General features: G+C 37.7%; 1 protein-coding gene across 3 annotated transcripts in view; it reads left to right on the top strand.

Annotated features, from left to right (window-relative positions):
* RBMS1 (RNA binding motif single stranded interacting protein 1) overlaps window positions 1-22,235 on the top strand; it is a 137,018-nt gene that overhangs the window by 91,882 nt on the left and 22,901 nt on the right. For all 3 annotated transcript variants that reach the window (XM_015869076.2, XM_015869077.2, XM_015869078.2), the window contains exons 3-4: window positions 8,619-8,677; window positions 11,466-11,557. In XM_015869076.2, coding sequence (XP_015724562.1) covers window positions 8,619-8,677; window positions 11,466-11,557 — 151 coding nt within the window. The remainder of the gene's footprint in view (window positions 1-8,618; window positions 8,678-11,465; window positions 11,558-22,235) is intronic.

The following is a 22,235-nucleotide window of genomic DNA, read 5'->3' as shown; positions in this document are numbered from 1 at the left end:
GGTAAATCTCACCCCAAAGTGTGGGTGATTATTAATTGCTAAATATCCATATTCACATCTTTAGTGAAGTGACTAAGGCAACAGATGCTTGTAAATCTTTCAGAATTTGCCGTGTTTGTTTTTAATTTGTGAAATTTGCATTTCACTAATTTACATTTTGTTTGAAATTACATTTATTTTTAATTTTGAAATTAACAAAACAAAACCAAAAACACACACACACACACAAAAAAAAACAAACCTGCACCACTTGCCATGCTACTGTAAAGATTTTATACTTAAGATGTCTGGTCTCTCATTATTTCCATTCTCCTGCTCTTATGTCCTTTTCACACAGTGCCATCCAGCTGAATTCTTCTCGAGACCTGATGGAGAGGAATATCTGATGGAATTGCAAGGGGTTAGAACTCTAAAAACTATTTGACAGGGTTTCATGGATGTTTTTTAATACGATCTTGACATCACAGTGCAAAAGAATAACTGCCTTTCATGGAATCATGGAATAACTTGAGTTGGGTGTAAGGATCACTGAGTCCGGCTCTTGGCTCCACACAGGACCACCCAAAAGTTAGACCATATGGCTTAGAGTGCTCTTCAGATGCTTCTTGAACTCCAGCAGCCTGGGGCTGTGACCGTGACCCCAGGGAGCTACTCAGTGCCCACCGCCCTCTGGGGCATGGAACCTTTCCCTGACCCCCAGCTGCTCCTCCCCTGACACAGCTCCATGCTGCTCCCTCAGGCCCTGTCGCTGTCACAGAGGGCAGAGCTCAGCACCACACTCCAATAGCTTTATGTCCTTTCTGCACTGTGATGCCCAAACAGTGCACAGGTAAGGTGTGACCCTTCCCTCAGCTGGTGGCAGTGCCATGCTTGATGCACCCCACAGTGCTGTTGGCCTTCTTGCCTGCCTGGTGCACCGTTGCCTTGTATGCTCAACTTGCCGAGCATAGACACCAAATCCATTACTATATATTGCAAAATCCTGAACCTAATTAAGAAAAAAACAAGTAAACCTGGTGTTAGACTTTTTTTCCTTCTTTTCTTTTTTTTATGATTTAAGATCGATGGAAGAAAAATCTCTTTAGGGAGTTGTTGGAAGTCTGTTGTTTTGCCACAAACATTGGGAATGCTGCCTTAGTGTCAGCTGTAATAAGTCTTAAATGTTTAAAATATGCAGAGGCACTAAAAAAGCAATTTTCCTCCGTTGTGCTAAATGAAAGCGCATTGTATGTGTTGTACAGTGGGGCATACTCTTAAGATCATCGATAAGTTTTGCAAAAAAAGAGCATACTTATTGAAAAACCTTTGCAAAATACAAAGAGGATGTAGGATACTGTAGGATGCTAACAGCAGCCGTCTTTCCTTGACTTCCAGTCAGTTTCTATGCAATGCATGGAGCTTATTCACATCTCTATAGAGCAAGAGGAAGCAAACATTTCCTGATTCTAAAAGCTTTTCTTTCCTATCCCCACAGATCATACTCTGCTAAACCAGGAAATAACTACTCTTAAAAAATAAAATGGGTAGCTGAAAAATAATGTAAAAAATCTTCTTCCTGTGTGTGTCACTTTGCTATTCATTACAGTTTTGAAATCCTGGTTTCTTTTCAATATAAGAAATAGATACACTTGTGCAGAGCCAGAACACTATAAAACCTATACATAAAATACTGCTTTTTATCTGTTACAATGAATATTGTCCAAGAAACTAAGAAGGCATCTGTTCATACCACTCTGATAAGAATTGTGTGTGTCCTTTCTGCTAAGCATCTGCTCTGTTAAGGATGGATAACTGCAAGAGTTGATAGCATATCTGATTTTGCATCTGCTTTTACCACTTCTATTTACATAGTGAAATCTGGAATTGTATGTACTGAGCCTGAAGACAAGATTGTTTGTACCCAAGTTATACACCATGGTTTGCATCATGCTGATGTTGGTAATTGCATCAGTAATGATAATGGTGTATGCTTCAAGTTTTCTTGGCCTTGCAAAGAATTTACAGCTGCATATAAGTCTATTGACAAGCCAAATATTTGTTTGTGTTTTTTATTTTGTTTTTAGTAAATAGATCATAACTTGTTTTAAATATATACATACATACATATATATGTATATATATGTGTGTGTGTGTATATATATACACGTATATATATGTGTATATATATACACATACACACACATTTTTTCTTTTCATGAGTAGACAAACTGTTATTTGGGAATTTTCAAAGTGGAAAAAGCAGTAGTTGGTTTCCATCATAATAAACTCTAATCTGCTTGGTTAGCTATTTTTTACTTCCTGAGTAAAACAGTCAAAACAACAGTGAGAAACACTTTGAACATGCCAGCTTTCTCTCTGTAGAACTGGAGAGTCAAAGGGATAAGTAATATGAACTATCGTTGGCAAAACCACACAACCATTCAATAAAAATATCACCAAATCAAAGCTTTAGCTTTAGTTTAGTTTAGAATGTCCTGTTTTGTGCATAATGAGATTTATGGTCTGATGCCTGAACCAGGGCGCATAAAGCTGAGTTGATTAACCCAGTGCTTCAATACCTGAAGCTGCTATAGGAGTCCTTTATGAATCAAACAAATTAGGCAAATCTAGAGCAGTTTTGAAGGAGAACATGTACTAAGCTACATCATTCGTACCTGTTAAGTGTGCAAATGAAAGTAAAAAAAGCATAAACCTAGTTTTTTTGTAATGTTAATTTACACGCTAAAAATGGTTGATCAGACTTTCAGAGGTAGGTACTCATAGTCTGGTGAGCAAATGTTTAGGTCTGGGATGACCGTATAGCAAGCGAGTGGATCCAAAGAGTTTGTCAAAGAGCGATATGTCAACAGCAGAAAACAAAACATGAACAAAATGTTCTTCTGATCTCTCCTTCTGCACTAGGGCATAAATGTGGTGAAGAATTTAAAAATGAAAACCATATGGCTATAGGTTGTGCAGCCTGTGGTTCTGTTCTTCAAACTTAGTATTCTTCTGAATGGAATAAGTTTCTGTATCAACTTTTAATAACAGAACATTTACCCATAATTAAATAGCAGGATTGTAGTAGTCTGTCAAAGAGACTATTGTTTACGCATTTGTTTTCTGGAATTCCCTTTTTTGGAAAATAAAAGATTTCATGTGGAAAAACAAATAAATAAACCAATCAACCAAAATTGCTTGTCTGCTAAGCCTGAAAAGAAGCAAGAGCATGAGGTTTGGTACACCACTTTTCCAAGGTGAAACAGAGATGGAGGTATAGGAGCCAGATATAACCTTTTGTACTCTCAGACACTGCTCTGGGCATGTTTTTAGGATCTAGGAGGGAAGATTGCTGGGGCTGATTACGTTCCCATGGTTGTTATGTTGGCTTGGAAATGCCCTGAACATTGGAAAAGCAGTGAGGTGTGGGAGCCAGCTGCACCAAGTTAGCTCTTGCTGGCAATTCCCATGACTCTTTTCTCAGTTATGGGGAATTAGTTTTCTTGTTACCACCTGGAGCAGAGAGGCTGAGAACTGCAGCATAGGTGAGGCTTTCCTATAGACTGCTCAGGCTTTTCTCTTGATCTCAGTGAAAATGAACTGGCTGGGCTTCCACATATACTACAAGTAATGGTACAGAACATGATAACAGGCTTGTCTTTGAAAGTCCTTATTTTTCTGTAATTTTTTTTTTAATTATTATTTTTGCTATTCAGAATGTTATACCTGGGGTTTGGGAAGATAAGGATGCTTGCTTAAAGTTGACTGATTTGGAGAAATTGATATTTGTTACTTGTATGTATTTGAGGTCATACAGAAGGATAATATTCAGTTTCAAGAAGAAAATGTATTACGTTTTGAGTGTATGCATCTCTCTGTATTGCAACTAGTATACAGCATTTTCTTTACAAGTAATTCTCCCATTTGCTTTACCTGTTTGTTTTGTTTTAGTTGGTAAAGTAAGGCTTATTTTGATGCAGATGTGTGCAGCAGCTGCACTGTGTTTTAGCATTAACCGATCTGCCTTCCCACATGGTCCTGTTGGCTCTCTCGTGTCTTTGGGTCACCTGGTGAGGACATTGGCTCCTCACCAAAACCTCTGTGCTGAGCCAGGTCTTCATTCCTTTTTCAATTCCACTTTATAGTGAGTTCATGTACTCAGAGCCACTTATATGTTATGAAATATGTGCCTGGCTTTACCACCTGATTTTGACTCTTAAGAATAAAGAGCATTCTGTGAAGGGCGGTGATAAGATGCTGAGTTCTAAAACACAATTTGAAATAAATACAAAAGCTTTGCAGCATTATTTCTGCTTTGCAGAGGCCTTCTGACAGTTCTATAGTAAAGCAGGGGGGAGCAGCAGCATCTCTAGGAATGCTCTTTTAAGGACTGTGCTTTTACAAAGGGAGAGAGGGCAAAGCCCTCTTTGTCACAGGTGGTTGGAGGAGCTAAGCAGCTCTAAATGGCAAGGGCTTTCCAGAAAAGCAGAGATTCTTTTGGCATGTTAGGATCCGAGTCAAAGCCAGGTGGTAGAAAAACCTTCACAGCTGGAAAATACTGTAAAGGGAAATACTGAGCTTGGTGGAATGAGGTGTGTTAAGCTGTAGACAAAGATTTAAACAATTCCAGACAATCCCCGTCTAGCTTTTCACAGCTTGTTCTTTCTGTACCTCCCCTAATGCACACACAGATAAGTTCTTTCAACACTCAAAGCAGCACTTGTGGCAGAGCCTTCAAGCTGATTTGTTCCCATTTCTTGCCCTGCTCCTCATGGAACCTTTTCACCCTCATGTCACAAGTGCATGCATTGTGCTAGCAAATGTACAAAAGGAGAGAAGTAAACACTCGTTCAGTTTGATCGGAGTACAGTTTTTTCAAAAGCCTTTTCTTTCATCCTCCATCATTGCCAACATTATACTTCAGAGACGTTTTAAGTATCCAGAAAGTATTCCTAGCTATATGTAACAGATCTTGTTACTTGTACTGCCTTTGATCATGTTACTGAACAATGAAATTTCTAAAAAGAACGTATAGATTTTTTGCTTCAAACTTTCCACGTTAGAAGTATCTAAGTCAAAGGTATGTTGCTGTATTTTGAGGCTCACGTTGCCTGGCAGTAAATGTTAGGGGGTATGGGCTGGTGGAGTTATCCTTTCATTTCTGCATGGAGTTTGTAATAAGCAGTGGTGAACGTTGTCTGTTAAGTAGCAATACTGCATGTCTCCCTAATTTTGCTTTTAGACAAGTCTGTCCTTGATGTCCTATCCAAGTATACATTTGTCATGATCTTCTGTACAATGGGTAGCTAATACATCGGTGCACAGCTTGTTACTGAACATAGCCCCTTTAATCTCGTAACCAGTTCACCCTGGCAAGTATTTGCCTGACTTTTACCTGGGTCCTATTTTCCTTAGTACATTAATTGATGCCAGTATAAGTGCAGTACCTAAGAAAATGAGAAGAGAGATGCAAAGCTGAAGACATCTTTCTATCTCCAAGATTTTGTTGCCCTGCCTTCAGCACTGAATCTCATCAGGCATGCAGGAGGGCTCTGAAGCAGCAGGGCAGCAGCACCAGTGGGGTGCCTAGGACTGTTAGATGTGCTCAAGCTCTGAGGGGAGTGGCAAGACCTCTAACATCATAGATACCTTTTTAATGTAACTCTTCTTTCTTGATGTATTCTCTTTTTGTAAGCAGGCAATATGTATTAGTTTGGAGCATGACTTTAATGCGTTATGTAGATCATTGATTTCTGGTAGATCTCAATTGCTGTTGCACTAGCAAATGAGTATTTGAATGCAGGAACCTATGTTAGCAGTAATATTAGGATTGCAGAACTTAGGAGGAAGGAAGTAGAGGTTCACGATAGTCATCATTTGAAGAAAGCAATTATGAGGAACTGTAAAGAGTAATTTCCCCTGTTAACAGACCACATATTGGAAGCAAGAAAAGAGTGTTCTCCTCAAGTTAGGCTCAGGTGGAGCAAACTGCATTTTTTGAGTTTCATGAGGAGTGGAGAGCTATCACCTGGAAGGAGTATTGGGAACATCACAGGAAAAAGCCCTGGTGGTGGGTGCCATTGTTACATTGTTTCTCTGGTGCATTCACAGAGTCGCACTGATGATATTTTGTGGCTGCCTTCCATGGCAGCTGGTTCTCTGCAAGAGCTATACTGTCTAGGGCAGAGAGTTATATCACTGGTGGTCTTGTACATTGGAAGGCAGGGATGGGTGTGAGGAACAGACATGCAGACGCGTGTTTAGGTGCTGTTGGCTAATGAGCATCAGTATCTGGGCCAGTGCTGTCCAAAGCCAGCCCCTGATTCCCCCCACTCACCAAATTGGTTGAGGAATACAGCTATTTTTCTTACACAGATTCTTAATAGTACATTCTTCACAATCACTTTCTATGCTTTCAAGTCCTGAAAGATTAGCAGAGATGAGATCCCCCTTCATTCTGTTTGTTGTTTGCATGCATGTTTTCCTCAAAGGTTTTGTAACATTTCACATTTACACAATGGGAAATCTGGTAGGATATGGAGAATGCTGGCATCAAGTCCTGTGCTGAAGCACAAGAATTTAGCATATCTCGAAGATCCCTCTTCTGAACAGTTTGCCTCTCTTGTGCTTACAATGTGTACATTTACCCTGTGCTCACAGGAAAAGTTCAGAAATTTGAACTCACACGGTATAAAGCTCTCATATGGAATGACTCATTTGGAAAATAACTGCTACAAATAAGGAAGTATGTGCTACAGTTATTAGGCAAAATTTCTGTTGCTTTTCTACAGCTTCTAGCATGGTATATCTAAGTATATATGGTTTTTCAGAGACTCTCATACATTTTTAGGCTATAGATGGATAGTTCTATGTTATGGCAGCACAGATGTTCACAGATCCAAACACAATAAGGACTCTAATGTCTAGTGTATGGTGCCCCAGATCTACTCTTCTGCAGCCAACAGAAGTCATACAGTAACTCACTGACCTGAAAATGTCCTGAGATTGAAGAATATACTTAATTATTCTTTAGGAGGAAAGCACTTTGTGGATAAGCTTTACCCTTAAATAACTATAACTTCGCAAGGAAGCAGCTATTTCAGCACTCTTATGTATATTTTGCATATTTTGAAGAACTTTTAAGACTAATAGAGCTTCTGCAGAAATTCCGTCAGTCATCTTTTGAAATAATGTCTTTAGGAAATGCTACTCAGTAACTGCCACTCTGATGGAGTTATATTTAGCAAATGAGCTGGTGAAGCTTCATTCTTCCCCAAAGTCTACTTACTTCTGCTGATAACATTTCTAATACTTTTCAGTTTGCTTTTGGTACTTGTACAGTGATAGAGAACCTCTTGTCACACAATGCTCAGGTATACATACTGATGTAACGTTACCTTGTGTTTTATCATGTGAAAACAAAGTCATGTTTCATCATTCCTCTCTTACATACTAACTGGATATTGTCAAATGTAGTTCAAAAGCAAAGAGATGAGCTTGTGGTAGGGAACTTGGGAACATCTGCTCAGTTTCTCATTCAGCTGCTGTATTGCTCTGTAATGAGTGTATCTGTGCCAGTGGAGCTGCTTTTTCATGTTTTATTTTTTAATCAAATATGGAATTTGATTTCCAATGCAAGTTGCAAGTTTTCTCCAAGTGCAACAAGTTCTACTCAGAGTCAGAGTCAAAAGAGCTATTAGTGGCAAACTTTGCAATGCATTTCAGAATCAGCAGTCATTCCTATAGCTGAGATTTCTGTCTATCTGTTTAGTTTATCTCGTCTTAGCTGCGTGGATGCTGACCTTTGGGCTTCATAGCAGATTGGTGCCTGGGCTGTCAAGCTATTGAAAAGATGCAAACAAGCAATGAATGTCTTTTTCTTTACAAAAAGAAAATTGAAACTTTCCTGATGGATGCGTTGCTTTCAGCTGAAATAGTTTACATTTCAATTTTCCATTGTAAACATACAGAAAATTCTTTATCAGCCCTGCAGATCAGCTTTTAGAAATCTGGTTCATACAGAAGAGAGGTTTCATTGGTTTGGATTTGAATCAGTAATTAAAAAAATAATAATAATAATAATTTTTTTAAAACCTTATTATTGAGACTAGCCCTGATGAGTCTGTTTCTTGTCTGCTTTATTTGGTATGTATACTGACTGGGAGAGCTTATCCCTAAAATATGATTTCTTCTGCCTACCTGGATTTTACCAGAATAGTACTTACCAGAATAAAGCACTTTTTCTCTGGCTTGTTTTATGGTGCTACTGGGAACTCAGGAAGAGTTGCCCATCCCTGGAGGTGGCGGGGTCGGATGAGCCCTGGGCAGCTCTGTCTGGTGGGTGGCAACCAGCTCATAGTAGGGGGTTGGGACTGGATGATTTTTAACGTCCCTTCTTCTAACCCAATGTATTCTATGATTCTACAAGAGGAGAGCATGGCCACACTTGAAATAGTTGATCATTTTTGTTGCTTCTGTCTGCATTAATTTTCATTAAATAAATGTACAGTTTACATACTGTTGCAACTTACTGAAGGTAAGCACAATAAAACAGTGTGAATGGGATGTCTGCTGTAATAGAATGTTATGGGTTTTTTTCTTCCTTACACGTTTCTTTACGTATGTATAATACTTTCTAGGTATGGGAAAATTGTATCCACAAAGGCTATTTTGGATAAGACAACGAACAAGTGCAAAGGTATGTTTGCTTTTATATTACATTCACCCGGTTAATCAATTGATTTTATCAAATTGACTATTTAACAATTGACTAATTAATTGATTTTACAAAATTAACCAATGCTGTATTGTAAGTACTTTTGATTTCCTTTCTCCAGTCATGCTCCTAAAGCAGGCTTGTTGTTGCCCGTGGTCAGCATGCTCAGTACATTTGTTTCCAGCGGAGCTGGCAACCTGCCCGTGTTAGTGGTGCAGCCAGCCCTGGGTGAAGCGGACATGCACGCTGCTGGCTGCCACTCAGCCTCTGTTTGAAACACAAAAATGGAGTTAAAAGCAGCTTTTCTCCTCTGGCCTGGAGAAACCAGGGAAGGTTACAGCAAAGCATTTGCTTGTACGAAGTGTCTGAAAAAATTATACATTGTGGAAATCAGCTCTGCTAATTTGAACAGTTTGAAGCAGCAGTTAATCACATGTTCCAGTAGTGTAATTATGTTTAGCTATATGCTAGTCAATGTGTTGGGAGCAAAGAGGGGGTTCGTGTTCACGTAAGTAATTGCTGCTGGAAAAAATACAAAACCTCCTTTAGATAAGCTGGGTATGTCCGTTCAGTGATCTGCAGCACTCACTGCAATTACAGTGAGATGTAATCTCATATCCCAGCAGTGTGCTTGGTGGGAGGTGTGGCAGCAGACACTGAAATATCAGATTGCAGACTTCTTTTTTACAATTAAGAAGATAATTTCTAAGCAAATTGAAGAATTGAGTCAGATGGTTTAGTAATGTTAATGAGTGTAAAGCTGATAGGTAGAGGCAGGAGAGGATAATTTATCTTTAATTGTTTTTTTGTGGAAGATTTAGAAACAGTGCAGTGGCATAGCTCTTATACATAGCTACCTGGGTCCCCACCTTAAGCTGTTAATGGGGGACTGACAGTGCAGAAACCTAAATTTCTAATTTTTTTTCCTCAGCTCATATGCAGATGTCATCCATGCACATTATGACTAGGAAATATGGGACACCCTTTTTAGTTGTTTCTGTCCATTGATACCAACTAACCAATTTAGTCTGCCCATTTCCCCAGCTCCTGAAGACTTAAGGAGCTCTGCCAGCAACACTGCTTCGCCCTGACTCTTCAAAGATTTAAACAGAAAATCTCACATTAATATTTTAAGAGGTTTTAGCTCACTTTTCCAATACTGTTTTGAAATCTCAACAGCGTGAAGCAGTAACTAACTGTCTTTTGTAATGGTGTGTGGCAAGTTGAAGCTACAGGGAAGCTCACTCCACGTCTTCAGAGTTGCAGTGGGAATATGAGTAGGCAGAATGCAGAGATGTAACTGGAATTTAATCAAGAGATTGACAGCATCTCTGGCTCTTGCCAAAAAAGCATACCATGGCATATAAAGTAACGGGAGCAATGAGTAATTGAGTTTATGTATCGTAGAAAAGATGGCAAAGCCAGCTCTGGTGGCATACTTGGTATCAGTATGTAACTCCATCTATATTGCACACTGCAGTGTGGTGGTAGTGATAACCTATGCTAGCATGGGTATGAAAAACTAGTCCTCCTTTGGCAGCCCAGGACTTGATATGAGCTAATTTCTTCTGTTTCTTGTCAAAATTTAACAGTCTACAGCACCACATGTTACACAGAACAATATGCTGCTTTCTTAAGCTTCTTGGCAGGTTAAATAAGCTCGCTCTGATGTGCAAGGCTGCTCTAGTTGTTTTTCACAAGTTAAGGACTTTAAAGCTGACTCAGTAGTATCTTTGCACAACCTTTTGGTCCTCAGTATAGACAAACTGTAAGAGGATACTGTTACCATCTGAAGAAATGATTGAATTTTCTACTCCTCTACAGTTTGTTTGTTTGTTTTTATCCCAGCTTAGACACTGGAGAGGGATTTTTTAATATGGTTCACTGGTCAGAAGGAGGGGGGACTGAAAAATACAGAACGAGGCTTCAAATAAGAGAAGGAACCTTCAAACTCAAATTATATTTTTGGGATTAAAAATCCCAATCTGTAGTCACCAAGGCTTATTGCTGTCCAAATGTGTTGGAATCTATTAACTGTACATTGTTTAGAATAATAATAATATTTTTTTTTAAAGTTACATATATATATATATGGAAATTGTTGTAATTAACTTCAGTTTTATAATAAAATCAAAATATTCCATCATGTGACATAGAAAAAATATTTTATTTACATTCTGTTTTCAGTATCAATAGAAAAAGTCATTTGATTTCACTGAAGGTGGGTTTTCAGTCACTTTCTACTTTAATTGTTTTTTATGTATGTACAGTGAATAACTGGATTATAGTGCAGTAGATATGCATCTTTTAAACTAACCTACTCTCCCAGTTCTGAGTAAATGACCTGTAACTTAAAGGCTTATTGGTCACTTATTCAAACCAGACAAAGAATTTAGTTCAGAAAAATTAAGATTACGCTTTCTTTGGTGAACTCTATGAAATAAATTTATGATGTCAAGTTTGCTCTTCCTGGTTATGATAACCAGATAACACAAAACAAAGCACCATACTATTCGTCAGATTTGGACAAAATCCTGATAATTAGTGAGCATGGAAATTGATTTGTTCCACTATAGTAGGTCTACGTCATCACAAGATGGAAGGACTTGGGTCGATTTTTTTCTCTGGGAACTACATGAAGAACCAGCAAAGAAATTGTATTAAATAACCGTGCTTATAGCATACAAACCCTTTGATTAAAAGCTGATTACTACCTTGTTGATGAAATTCGCAATCTGAAGAGGAGAAACCAGACTGTTTTACATTTCAGGTTATGGTTTTGTTGACTTCGACAGCCCAGCAGCTGCTCAGAAGGCGGTTTCTGCTCTAAAGGCTAGCGGAGTCCAGGCACAAATGGCAAAGGTGAGTTAAATTAACTGGCTAACTCTTGCAGTGGTTTATGAAGAAGGGTAAGCTTATACCTTAGCAGAGCATTGGCAGTGTGAATTTTCAGGCTGCAAGACCTTTATGGAAAACACAGTTCTCAAGACACAAGATAACAAAATGGGACTTTCAAATGGCATATCCCAAGTCAGCTCAACTAACAAAATAAAGAACAAAAAAGTCTGGTCAATTCTCTCTGGTTGGATTTATTGCTATTTTAATTTATACTGCCTTTCCATTGGCTTAATGAAAAGAAAGATTAGGAATATTATTATTGTTATTCTTAGGAATAAGAACTACATAATGCTCGATGGGTTAAGTTCATCATGTTAATTTCTGGACAAATTGGCTGGCTACAACCGCTTCTAGCAGACAGGTGTAAGAGGTTATATGCGTCGTCTAATTGCTGTTACTGAGGTAAACAGCCTTGAAATTTGGGGGTGAATTTTTAAGTACAACATAGCAAAATTTAACCTTGCAACTTTGTTTTCAGCATTTTTGATGTATTTTGCATTAATAGAAGTAAAATATAAATCTGTACTAGGAATTTCTTGACATTCCTAGCCAACTCTTTGACAACCTATTTTGCATCAGGACAAAATCAAGTATTACTAAAATTAAAGAAATATGGTCTTCTTTTTCTTATTTTTACTGATCTCTGGTCTCTGTATTGAGTTATTACTTAACATGGTCTTCAGAGCAGAACTCTATCTCCACAAGATAAGCTCTGTAAATCTATAAAATCAGGGAGATGATACATTAATAATGGCTTTGTCATATGGTGGTCTTAGGTCAGATGGCCAGTTTCCAACATAATGCCATAACCACCACTGCAAATTTATTCAGTTAAGAAAATATTTCCAACATAATCTATTTGTGTAATTTGTGGTGCCTCTTAACATAGATTCTTTAGAGTTTGAAAATTATATTCTAATTAAATAAAAATATTCCAGTAATTAAACAGTAAACTCAGAGCCTTTTTAAATTTAATAGTCCTTAGCAGATCTAGCAAATCTTTTGTAGTTATCCATTAGGTGCAGATTTTTTTCGGATGAGATATTTTCCACAGCTTCTCAGCTGAGGAGAACAGTTAAGCTAACAACATAAAATGTCTTTGGATGGGTTCCAGGGCTACAAAATGGAAACCATATGTTTCATACTTAATGCATGTTTCACTGTAACCATGATACAAACATACATGCTTACCAAAACACATCAGAATTTTTTTTCTTTTTATAGTATTTTATCTGTGATTAATAAATAACTTTTAATTACTCCTTAGTTTTTAGGTAATCACTTCAAATTATACACTGGATTTTTCAACACCTCTGTCTGCCATCTTACAAATACAATACGTAGGTAGGAGGAGAGAAAAGAAAGTACAAGTAAATTCATTTTGCTATTAAAGAATTTTAGCTGATCTGTCTGCTTGACTTGAGTAGGTGAAGCTTTAATTATTCTCTAGAGTAATCTAATGAATAATTTCCTATTTTTTTCCATATATATTTTTTGAATCGATTCTTCTGCTGGTTAGTTGCAAAATTGCTAATATTTCTTTCTGTTAGCATTGATGAAAGAGCATGTATCATAAAACTTGACCATTTTGATTGATTTTCCAACACTTGGAGTCTGTCAATCCTGCTGACCTTTGGGAGATCTATAACTATAAAGTTGGCATCAGAGTGAAACTTGTTCATTTACTTTTTAGCATGGTAAGAGTGATTGGATTATAAATTTAGAAATAAAAAGAGAGGGAAAAAAAGAAATAAAGAAGAGCAACAATGATAAACAGTGCTACAACAGACGGTCATAAGTGATGGAGAGTTGGAGTGCTTTGATTTGTTCTCTATCTATTTTGAGCCCTTGAAAGTTTGATTGGGGTGGGATGGTCAGACAGTGCTGCTCTTCTTTTGTCTGAAAAATCATATTTCCACTTGGATGTGCTAAACAGCAAATTACCATCCACTTCCAGTTGCTCTGGCAAGGTTGAATATCGGACTCTTCATATGCATTACAGTGTATAAAAATTTACTTGTGGTTGTGTATTTTATGTTACCCTATTGCACACTACGAAGCCAGTACCATAAAGCAGTCTTGTTGCAGTGAAACTGTTTAATCTGGCATGAGGCTGAATGTCAGGCTGAAAGATCTGGAGAACGTTTTGCCAGATGTGTGCCAATGGATTTCCTTACTGACCAGTGCAGCTGCTTCAGTTACAAAGTGGCGTGTGCCTGTCAGTTCAGTTTGGGAAAGCATTGCTACACTGTGCCCATGGCCATCAGTAGCAACACTCCTACCTGGGTTTTCACATCTTCCTCCTGGATCACAGATTAAATGGAAGGGAAGAATTTGCTGTTGAAGCCTGAATTTGACTGTTATGAATCCCTTTTTGCAGTGTCATACTGTAACTGTACACTGATAAATTTAAAATGGTTTTCTTTTCAACAAGGTCATCTACAAATCCCACTTTAGTAGAAACTGTCTGGATTGTACTTATCAAAACTTCTGCTGTTTGCTTTATAGAGATAACTTCAAATATTGACTCTGAACTTTTTCTGTGCTCTGGGTAAGCTCATGCTGTACTCTGCTGTCTGCTTCCAATCTGATCTGACTTTTGACTGAGCAGACTTGGACGGCCTGGGGCCTAAAATGCAGCTTCAAACCATATCCAGAGAAGAGGGCCATTGTGGGGAACTGTCCACATTCTGGGAGTTGTCATGATGATAGTTTCGATTAAGGAACCGAGTGTTAGAGCATTGCTCAAGAAACATTATGTCTTCAATTGTTCTGCCCTTTCAGAGATCTAGATTTGGAAAACTTTACTATGACAATTACACTTAAGCAACTTGCTTAAGTTTTTCTGCAGTGTGCTGTGTGCTGGTTAAGTGTGTCTTCTGGTGACAGCTGAAACTGAAATTCCTGTTGGTCAGGAAATTCTGCTGAGAGCTTACAGAAGATATTTTTGTGGAACCAGTGGATCATAGTAGCTTTTTGACTGAGAATTAAAACGGAGGTGATGAACCCTTTCCTCATTTTCATTGGTGCATTTCCAGCATTCGGTCTAACTGATTTCTTTTCCAGTGTGTAGCCGCACCTGTGGAAGGGGATGAAGAGTTGATGTGAGCAGTAGTGGTAGGTAGTTTGTTACAGGACACAGTTCAGAAACAATGGCTTGTCTCCAACTCTAGAGATGACACATGGAGGAGCAGATGCATGTCTTACAAGAGTACTGTTATTTCTAAGCTAGTTAGAAAATGACTGAAAGTCAGTTTTGGTTTATTTTGGTTCATTTTAATTTCTTCTTGAAGTTTCTTTTATTAGTTTATTGTTCTTGCTCCTCAAGGAGGGCTTCAATAATAAACCAGTAATAAGTTAAAAAATTATCATTATTCACAACCATTCTTTCTTAAATAACATTAGTAGTAGCATGGAACAGTTCTCCCCAATTTTTATAGTTAGTTTTTTTCTTTTATTAAAACTGTGCTTCTGAGTACCTTCACTTTGATGAACTGATGAAAAAATGGGTTCAAAGGTTTGTTCAGCAATCTCCTGTCACTAAAGCATGATGAAGGAATAAGATTATGATTATTTTTGCTAAAAGCCTTTGTAGTTGTTTGAAGGGATTTAGAGTAAAAATAAAACAAAAAAACCAACTGCATAAAAAAGTTTTATAAAAAGCATAGTTTTTGACATATTTGTATCTAGCAAACTTAATTCAAGAGTATGATTGTGTTTGCAGCCTACATAAAGCCAGATGAGAATATCTGTTCATGCTGATGGCATCGGAGAGATATTTCAAGCTAGGTAGAATAGCAGCTACACTATGGCAGCTCATATCTCATTGAGTGATATATAACATACTTCTTGGCATGATAGTTAGACTTGCATAGGCATATTGTCTAGTCAGGGTGGGTATATTGATTCCTGAGATAATATAGTGAAAGGCTTATAGCTATTAAATTTGAGTCGCATATAGAGTTACTCCTTTTAGCTGAGATTTTGTTGTGCTCATTGGGCATCACTGGAGCCACTAGCACACTGCCCGGTGCTCTTGCAAACATATTCCAGCCTGGTCCTAAACATTAGTGGGGCCTCCTCCATTCAACATAATGCACCCATCTGAATCCAGTGCAATTTGTATAGACTCAATGAGACTGTTACCCTAGATTTTCTCAAAGACCTCATCTTCTTTCCTGCCCCCTCTATTCTCTTTCTGTGTTCATGAGGTTTTTCGTGCTTCTCTGTGTACAACTTTGCTATGCTGTTAAAGTGATGCTCAGTCTTTTCCAGTTTGTATTTTTCACTTTTTGTTGCTTCTCTCCCCCACCCCCACCCCCCATCCACAGAAGCACAGATTTACTTTTGGTTAATTTGTGTCACTTCTAACAGAATTAATTAAATTAGTCCATGGACTTGGAGAATTTCTGAGGACAACGGCATTTGTTAATTTAAGCCAAGGATTGTTGTTCCATTTACTAATGTGCATTTCTGGGGGAAGAGTCATTGTGTATCCATTGGAAGATTTCCCCACAGTCTCACATTATTAGGAGTTAGGGCTTCAGATGCAAAATTTTTGTAATTTCTTCCTTAAAGTCTTCACTCCCTTCCTTCCACTAGAACAAGTAAGTATGCTCGTGTTTATTGCATTAGATCCTCTCATTAACAAATCATCTCCCTCACTGCAGGCATGCACAAAAGATAGGCACACCTTCAGAGCATTTTCTTAGTCAAGTTGTGTTAAAGATGCCCAATGGTAACAATGCAAAATAAGTTTTACCAGCATATACTGACTCTTCCACCAGTCTTGAGAAACTGTTCATATTTTCTGAAGAGGTCTCTTGACATTCAACACAATGCACCAAATTTTCTCTTAAATGTAGAAGAGTTTTTAGTGTGTTATAAATGTTTGCCCTTTGTCTGGTTTCGTGTTGGTGCACCAGAACTCAGAGGTAACCCAAACATTTCACCTTCATATTCTTTACTAATGGCTGAAAGGCAGAACTGTGAAGCACTCTCTGTAGGTTGATAGCTACATCTTTGTTTCCAGTTAAGTCTAATGTAAGAACATTTTTGTATTCTAACCTGAGATGCCTTTTTTACCAAAGATGTTTGGAAAAGACAGTTGAACTGTCGCACTAAATAAAGTGTGAATTGCATAGCAGGTATGTTTTTGAGGAAAAAAAGGCCTGCTTAGTCACTTGTCCTCATGTCTTGAACAGAAGTCAAGGTTGTTCTGCAGCTATTAAACATAATGCATTAACAGTAGTCTTTCATATCACTGATGAGGAAAATGGTTTTGAGTTATCAAGAATGAGAAACAGCTAACTTTTATGACTTTTAATAACGTATTACTTTTTGTACTTGTCTTCACTGTGGCAACCTTCTGGAGAATTAAATCAGGGTTTGTTCCTGCAGAGTAAAGTAAGAAAATAAATGTAGGTTACCATGGTATCTTGTGCACTTAATCCAACTAGCAAAGGTGGGCATATTGCAGTAGTCTTTATTCTGCATCTGGGCTTCTGACTGCCAAAGAACAGATGACAGGCAAATGGGAGGTAACTCAAGCAGATTTCTACAGCAGTTTTTAGCAACTGTTTTGTAAGAGTTTTGTTTTTACTTAGTTTGTGGTACCTTCTGTAGGCAGTAGTCTTAAATCCTATGGTTATAGACTGTCTTAAGTAAATGTGAACAGTTTTTCCCATTTCTGTACCAAAATTTGATTTATCTACAATAGAAAGCTAGAAGGTGGTCTTTTTAAATATATTGGAAATTTCTGCAAATTCCTTGTTCTTAAAAATCATTTTACAATCAAGTGAAAGTAAGCCAAATTTTACAAAATGTCTGTCATTTCAGGAATTGAATTTGCATTAAATAAGTCAGTTAACAGCCACTTCCTTGGAGTACCCAGATTCAGCTCAAGAAAGTCTTACCTCATATGCCAAGCAGTGCTGTGAAATCTTCAGCTCAGCTAGCATCATAGAATCATAGAAGGGCCTGTGTTGAAAAGGACCATATTGATCATCTAGTTAGGAGCCTTGATTGACTCATTCAGCTTTCTGCTGGAAATGGTGGCATTTGTGAGCAACATCCAGCAGTGCCGGGGCACTCTAGTGTCCTTGGAGCAATGGGTGCAAGCAAGATTTGCAAGGATTAATAAAAAGGGAATATGTGGTTGCAGGGATTAAATGCAGACTTGTGCACAGTGTTTGTTATAGTTAAACATTACTTTTTGGACTTCTTATTCATAATAGAAATGTGCCTATTAAAATGCCTAGCATGTTAATGCTATGCATTTGTTGTGGAATTCTGGATAAGAAGTGAAGATTGTAGTAGTGATTTTTCCAGTGAATTGTGTTGTTAGCAGTCTGTGGTCAGACAGTATTAAAACTGCGGCTGAAACAGACGTATTTCAGTGAGACACAGGCCAATTGTAAATGTTAAAGTAGTTTCTATAGGAAGGCAGACGAGCATTTAATCCCTTCCCTATCAGCCAGAGGATCTTCCATGCTGTGAGCAGTTCCTAGTCACATGTTTCTGAATGGCTATCTGTTAACTGTGACCTTACACAGAGCAAGAGAAAACAGATGTCTTATCGTTTTGCCAAGTTTCTTGCTTGCAATTTAGGAACAATTCCACACGCACAGCGAGGTTTTTGTTAATTTATTTCAGATGATGGCAGAACCTTTCACATTATCTAGGACTCCTGATCACCACTTTTCTACAAAAGTGAACATTAGCAGTTGACCATTTCTATCCCTTATATGAGAAATGGCGTATCTTGTAGTCAGCTTATTAAGCTAGAGCTGCAAGTGCTACTTGGGGATAACAAGTTCATTGAGCTGAAGAAACACTGTTCTGAGTGTTTGTTTTGTTGCATTCTGCTAGAGAGGTTCTGAAGGTGCAGCTGAAGGTATTTAGAATCATAGAATTACCTAGGTTGGAAAAGACCTTGAAGATCATCAAGTCCGACTGCAGCCTAAGCAGTACCCTAACTCTAAAAACCCTCCACTAAATCATATCCACTAAATCATATTTGGTGAGAAGAAGCTGATAGAAACTTGCTGACATGAATGGCTAAAAACAAAGACTTCCTAATTTCCTCAGTAATGTGCGCTTTCATGGTAGCCCACAAATCCCCTGACGTTGCCCATAATCTGCAGTGAGCTGAGTGCTTTCAGGGTCTTTCAGAACTCGCTGGAGGCCATGTTAATTGGGGAGACCCTCCCTGAGATACGAAGACTCCAGTTAAGCAGTCTTCCTAAATCATTTAGGAAAAAAGAGAAATTCCAGTGGTTGACCGGTTTATATTGTAGTTTGCTATCCCGAGTAGGAATCTCTCCACTGACGTTAGTAATTCTTTTTGATCATTCTCTTAATGTTGTACAAATAATTTCATGATAATTTAATTAGATTTAAATTTTCTAAGGTAAAACCTGATTATATGGTTTTATGGACTTTAACCACAGAAGAATCTGCCTTTGAGAGCACTTACAGTGATTGCTTTCTATAGGCAAGGTTTGAGTTAGATGCTCATTTTAGCAGGTATTTCATTGCACCCATTTGCTGAATTCAAGAAAGTCAGATATCCAAGGAGTTAATTTTCCCTTCTAACACAGCACTGTAATAACTGTGTAAACCAAGTTATGGTGGGACAGATTTCAGTAAGGAAGGAAGTCGCAAAACTTAATGTATTAAACTGCTGTTTGCCAGAGAGACAGAGGGACGAGTGAAAGAGTTTGTCTCTTTCCAAACTTCCTGAATTTTTAACTGTTAAACCACTTTCTGTGCCAAATCCTTATATAAAAGCAAGCATCTGTTTGTACAGTGCCTTTTGTGTAAGACAGGATAAAGTTGGATGGGGAGTCCTGGTTGTGGTTGCCATTTGGAAGTCAGCTTGGAAATCCAGCATGTTCTAAGGGAGAGGAAATGACTTGCTTCTTATAGTCTCCCCACACTTACCTGGATAGCTGTTTTAAGGCTTAATCTTATAGAGATGACAGAAGGCACATGATGACATGAGAAATTAATGTAGAAGTGGAGGTGTTTTGCACACTAATAGGCAAAATTTTTCTACTTCCAAACTTCATAAAATTCCAACTATGTTGTAGTAGTTTGGTCTTCCTTTATGTCCACCCCAGTGGTATTATCTCAGTATTGTAAACCAGCTATTTTGAGTACCAACGGCAGTCCCTTTTTCTTTCTTTTTTTTTTTTTTTTTTTTTTTTTTTTTTTTTTTCTTCCCAGCAAGATGAAAAAGTGGATAAAATTAATTTATTCTGATCTATTTGCTCTTATGGTTGAACTGCTGCCACTGCCCAGGGCTGAAGCATCTGCAGTGTAGTTATAACCTTGGTGCACTTTGGCATGTGTTTGTTGGCATTTTAACTATTTTATTCTGGGAGAGTTAGAAAGGAATGAAATTCCAGCTACTATCCCACAGTTTCTTGGTGACAGCCAGATCTGTTTAACTTCTTTTTGCCCTTTGTTTCTCATGTTAGCCTTCTTTACCAGCTGTGGACATAGTGAGAAGTATCTTCCTTTTTTTTTTTTTTTTCCACTGTGGTTGGTCCCATTGAAGGACCAAAAGCAGAAGTAGACAAACACATGATTGATTTCAACAGAAATATTTCTTTGATTATGATGGAATTTCTTGCTATGTATGTGTATCATAAAAAGTGAATGGCCATAAGGTTAGCAGGATTGTAGATGTGCATACATTTATCTGCCACGTATAATACTAGCCTTAATCGTCTGCTGGCTCTGTACCCTCATAATTCCAATGGAGATTCCTATTTGAGCTAGTGCTAAAGTTATTTACACTCTTTTAGAGTTAATATTCCTTTTTCTTGTTCTGACAGCACTGTGTCATGATGTATGGCATGAAGCTCTCTGTTAGGCAGACAGGTACAAGAACTGAGCTTCCCACAATGTGTGGAGGAAGATCTTTCTGTCATGTAGTCAACTGCAGCATGCCTTATGTCCCTTTGGCAAGGAAAGTTTGTGACCTCTCATCCTTAACACAACATCTATAATGTAGAAATGTGACAACCCCACAGGCTGGAATAGGAGCCTGGGTAAGGTGAATGTGATCTTCCTAGTTATCCAAATAAAACCGATTCCCGTGACATTCTGCAATTGAATGGATTTCTTTCTCTAACAATTGTTTTTGAATGTAAGCTTTTCTTTTATGGCGCGCAAATTGCATTTTTATTAGTGCAAACAAAATGTGTTATTTATTTTTTCATCTTTCCAATGCTTTTTAGACTTTTTAATGAGAACATTGTAATAATATAATCCAGGCTTTTGTTATTATAGAATAAAAAATAAATTAGTAAAATAGATATAAATATTCAAAGCATCTGATTTCCAACTCATATATTGTTTCAGGTTATTTATAGAAGTTTTAGGATACTTGTGTATATAAAGCTAATATTGATCACTAAAGAAGAAAGTAAGCCTACATACTCAAGGTGTAACCCAAAATTCTCCAAGACAATCTGAGTAACAAGCAAGCTCTAAAAAACTTGAAATGTTATTTGAAATTCCCAGCTAAGGAAACGTAAAATGTATGTCAGAGATGTAACTCTGTAACATAGATAGATGTAACACAGACTTTTCCCTCTCAAACATTGCCCAGCAATGAATATTAATGTAATGTCTTAATTCCCTGTGAATCCATTTTCTCACCTTACCTTCCTGCTGATTTTTCTAACGTGAAAGGTGAATGAGATGTTTGTAGATAATTTAAACAACAAACTTCTATGCCTTCTCTACAGATTCACTACTAAAGGGGGAGGAAGGGGAGATGAAAAGAAGGGGGCTGTTCCCAATTGGTAACAAAAGGCAAACCACACGTGATGTTTAAATGCCATTTCTAATGGGCTGTAAAGAAACTGCCTAGGACAACACTCAGGCACTTGGAAAAGTTGGTTTTCTGTAAGTTACATGGTATTTCAGTGTGGCTAGAAATCACGCATATGTCAGTGGCATTGTGTGCAGATCGGGAGGGAACATTAATGAGGACATTTCCCTTTTATAGGTTGTTCGATACTGAAATTTCTTTTAAAAGCCTTACAGAAAACTTTAGGCCTTTCTAACTTAATATAGATGGAAAAATAAACAAACAAACAAGCAACCAATGTGTGCCCTTAAGCATAACGTTTGCTTCCCTATTTTAACTTTCATTATTTTTTGGAGTATAAGAGTGTAAGTCTGTGCCTAAAAGGACCAAGACTTAGCCACCTGGCACTTTTTTCCCTAGGGAACACCAGTCCCACCTGAGGGGTGATATTCTGCACTGAAAGCTAATGAATTATATGATATGTTCCTAAAGGTACCAAGGTACTATTAATACAAGGGCAGTTTAATGACAGATTGATGTTTATTCTTTATAAGACAGTTTCACCACTAAAACAGCTGTAATCGCTTCAATAAATGTTTTAATTCCTGAAGGTGTTACGGGGTTTTTGTTTTTTGTTTTGATTCAGACTTCTCTATAACTTAACCCACTTGCACAGAGTGAAAGTAAACTGAGGCTTATGTCAACAAAATCACATTTGTTTCATGTCCTTCTATTCTGATGCCAGTAAAGTTCCTCTGTGTATCATAGTGCTGCAGAGACTTACATCTATATAAAAAGCCACAATTATGACATCAA

The sequence above is a fragment of the Coturnix japonica genome, chromosome 7 (assembly GCF_001577835.2).
Source record: "Coturnix japonica isolate 7356 chromosome 7, Coturnix japonica 2.1, whole genome shotgun sequence".
NCBI classification, from domain to species: Eukaryota; Metazoa; Chordata; class Aves; order Galliformes; family Phasianidae; genus Coturnix; species Coturnix japonica.
Note: the sequence above shows the minus strand (reverse complement) of the source record. Positions and strands in the feature narration are given on the sequence as shown.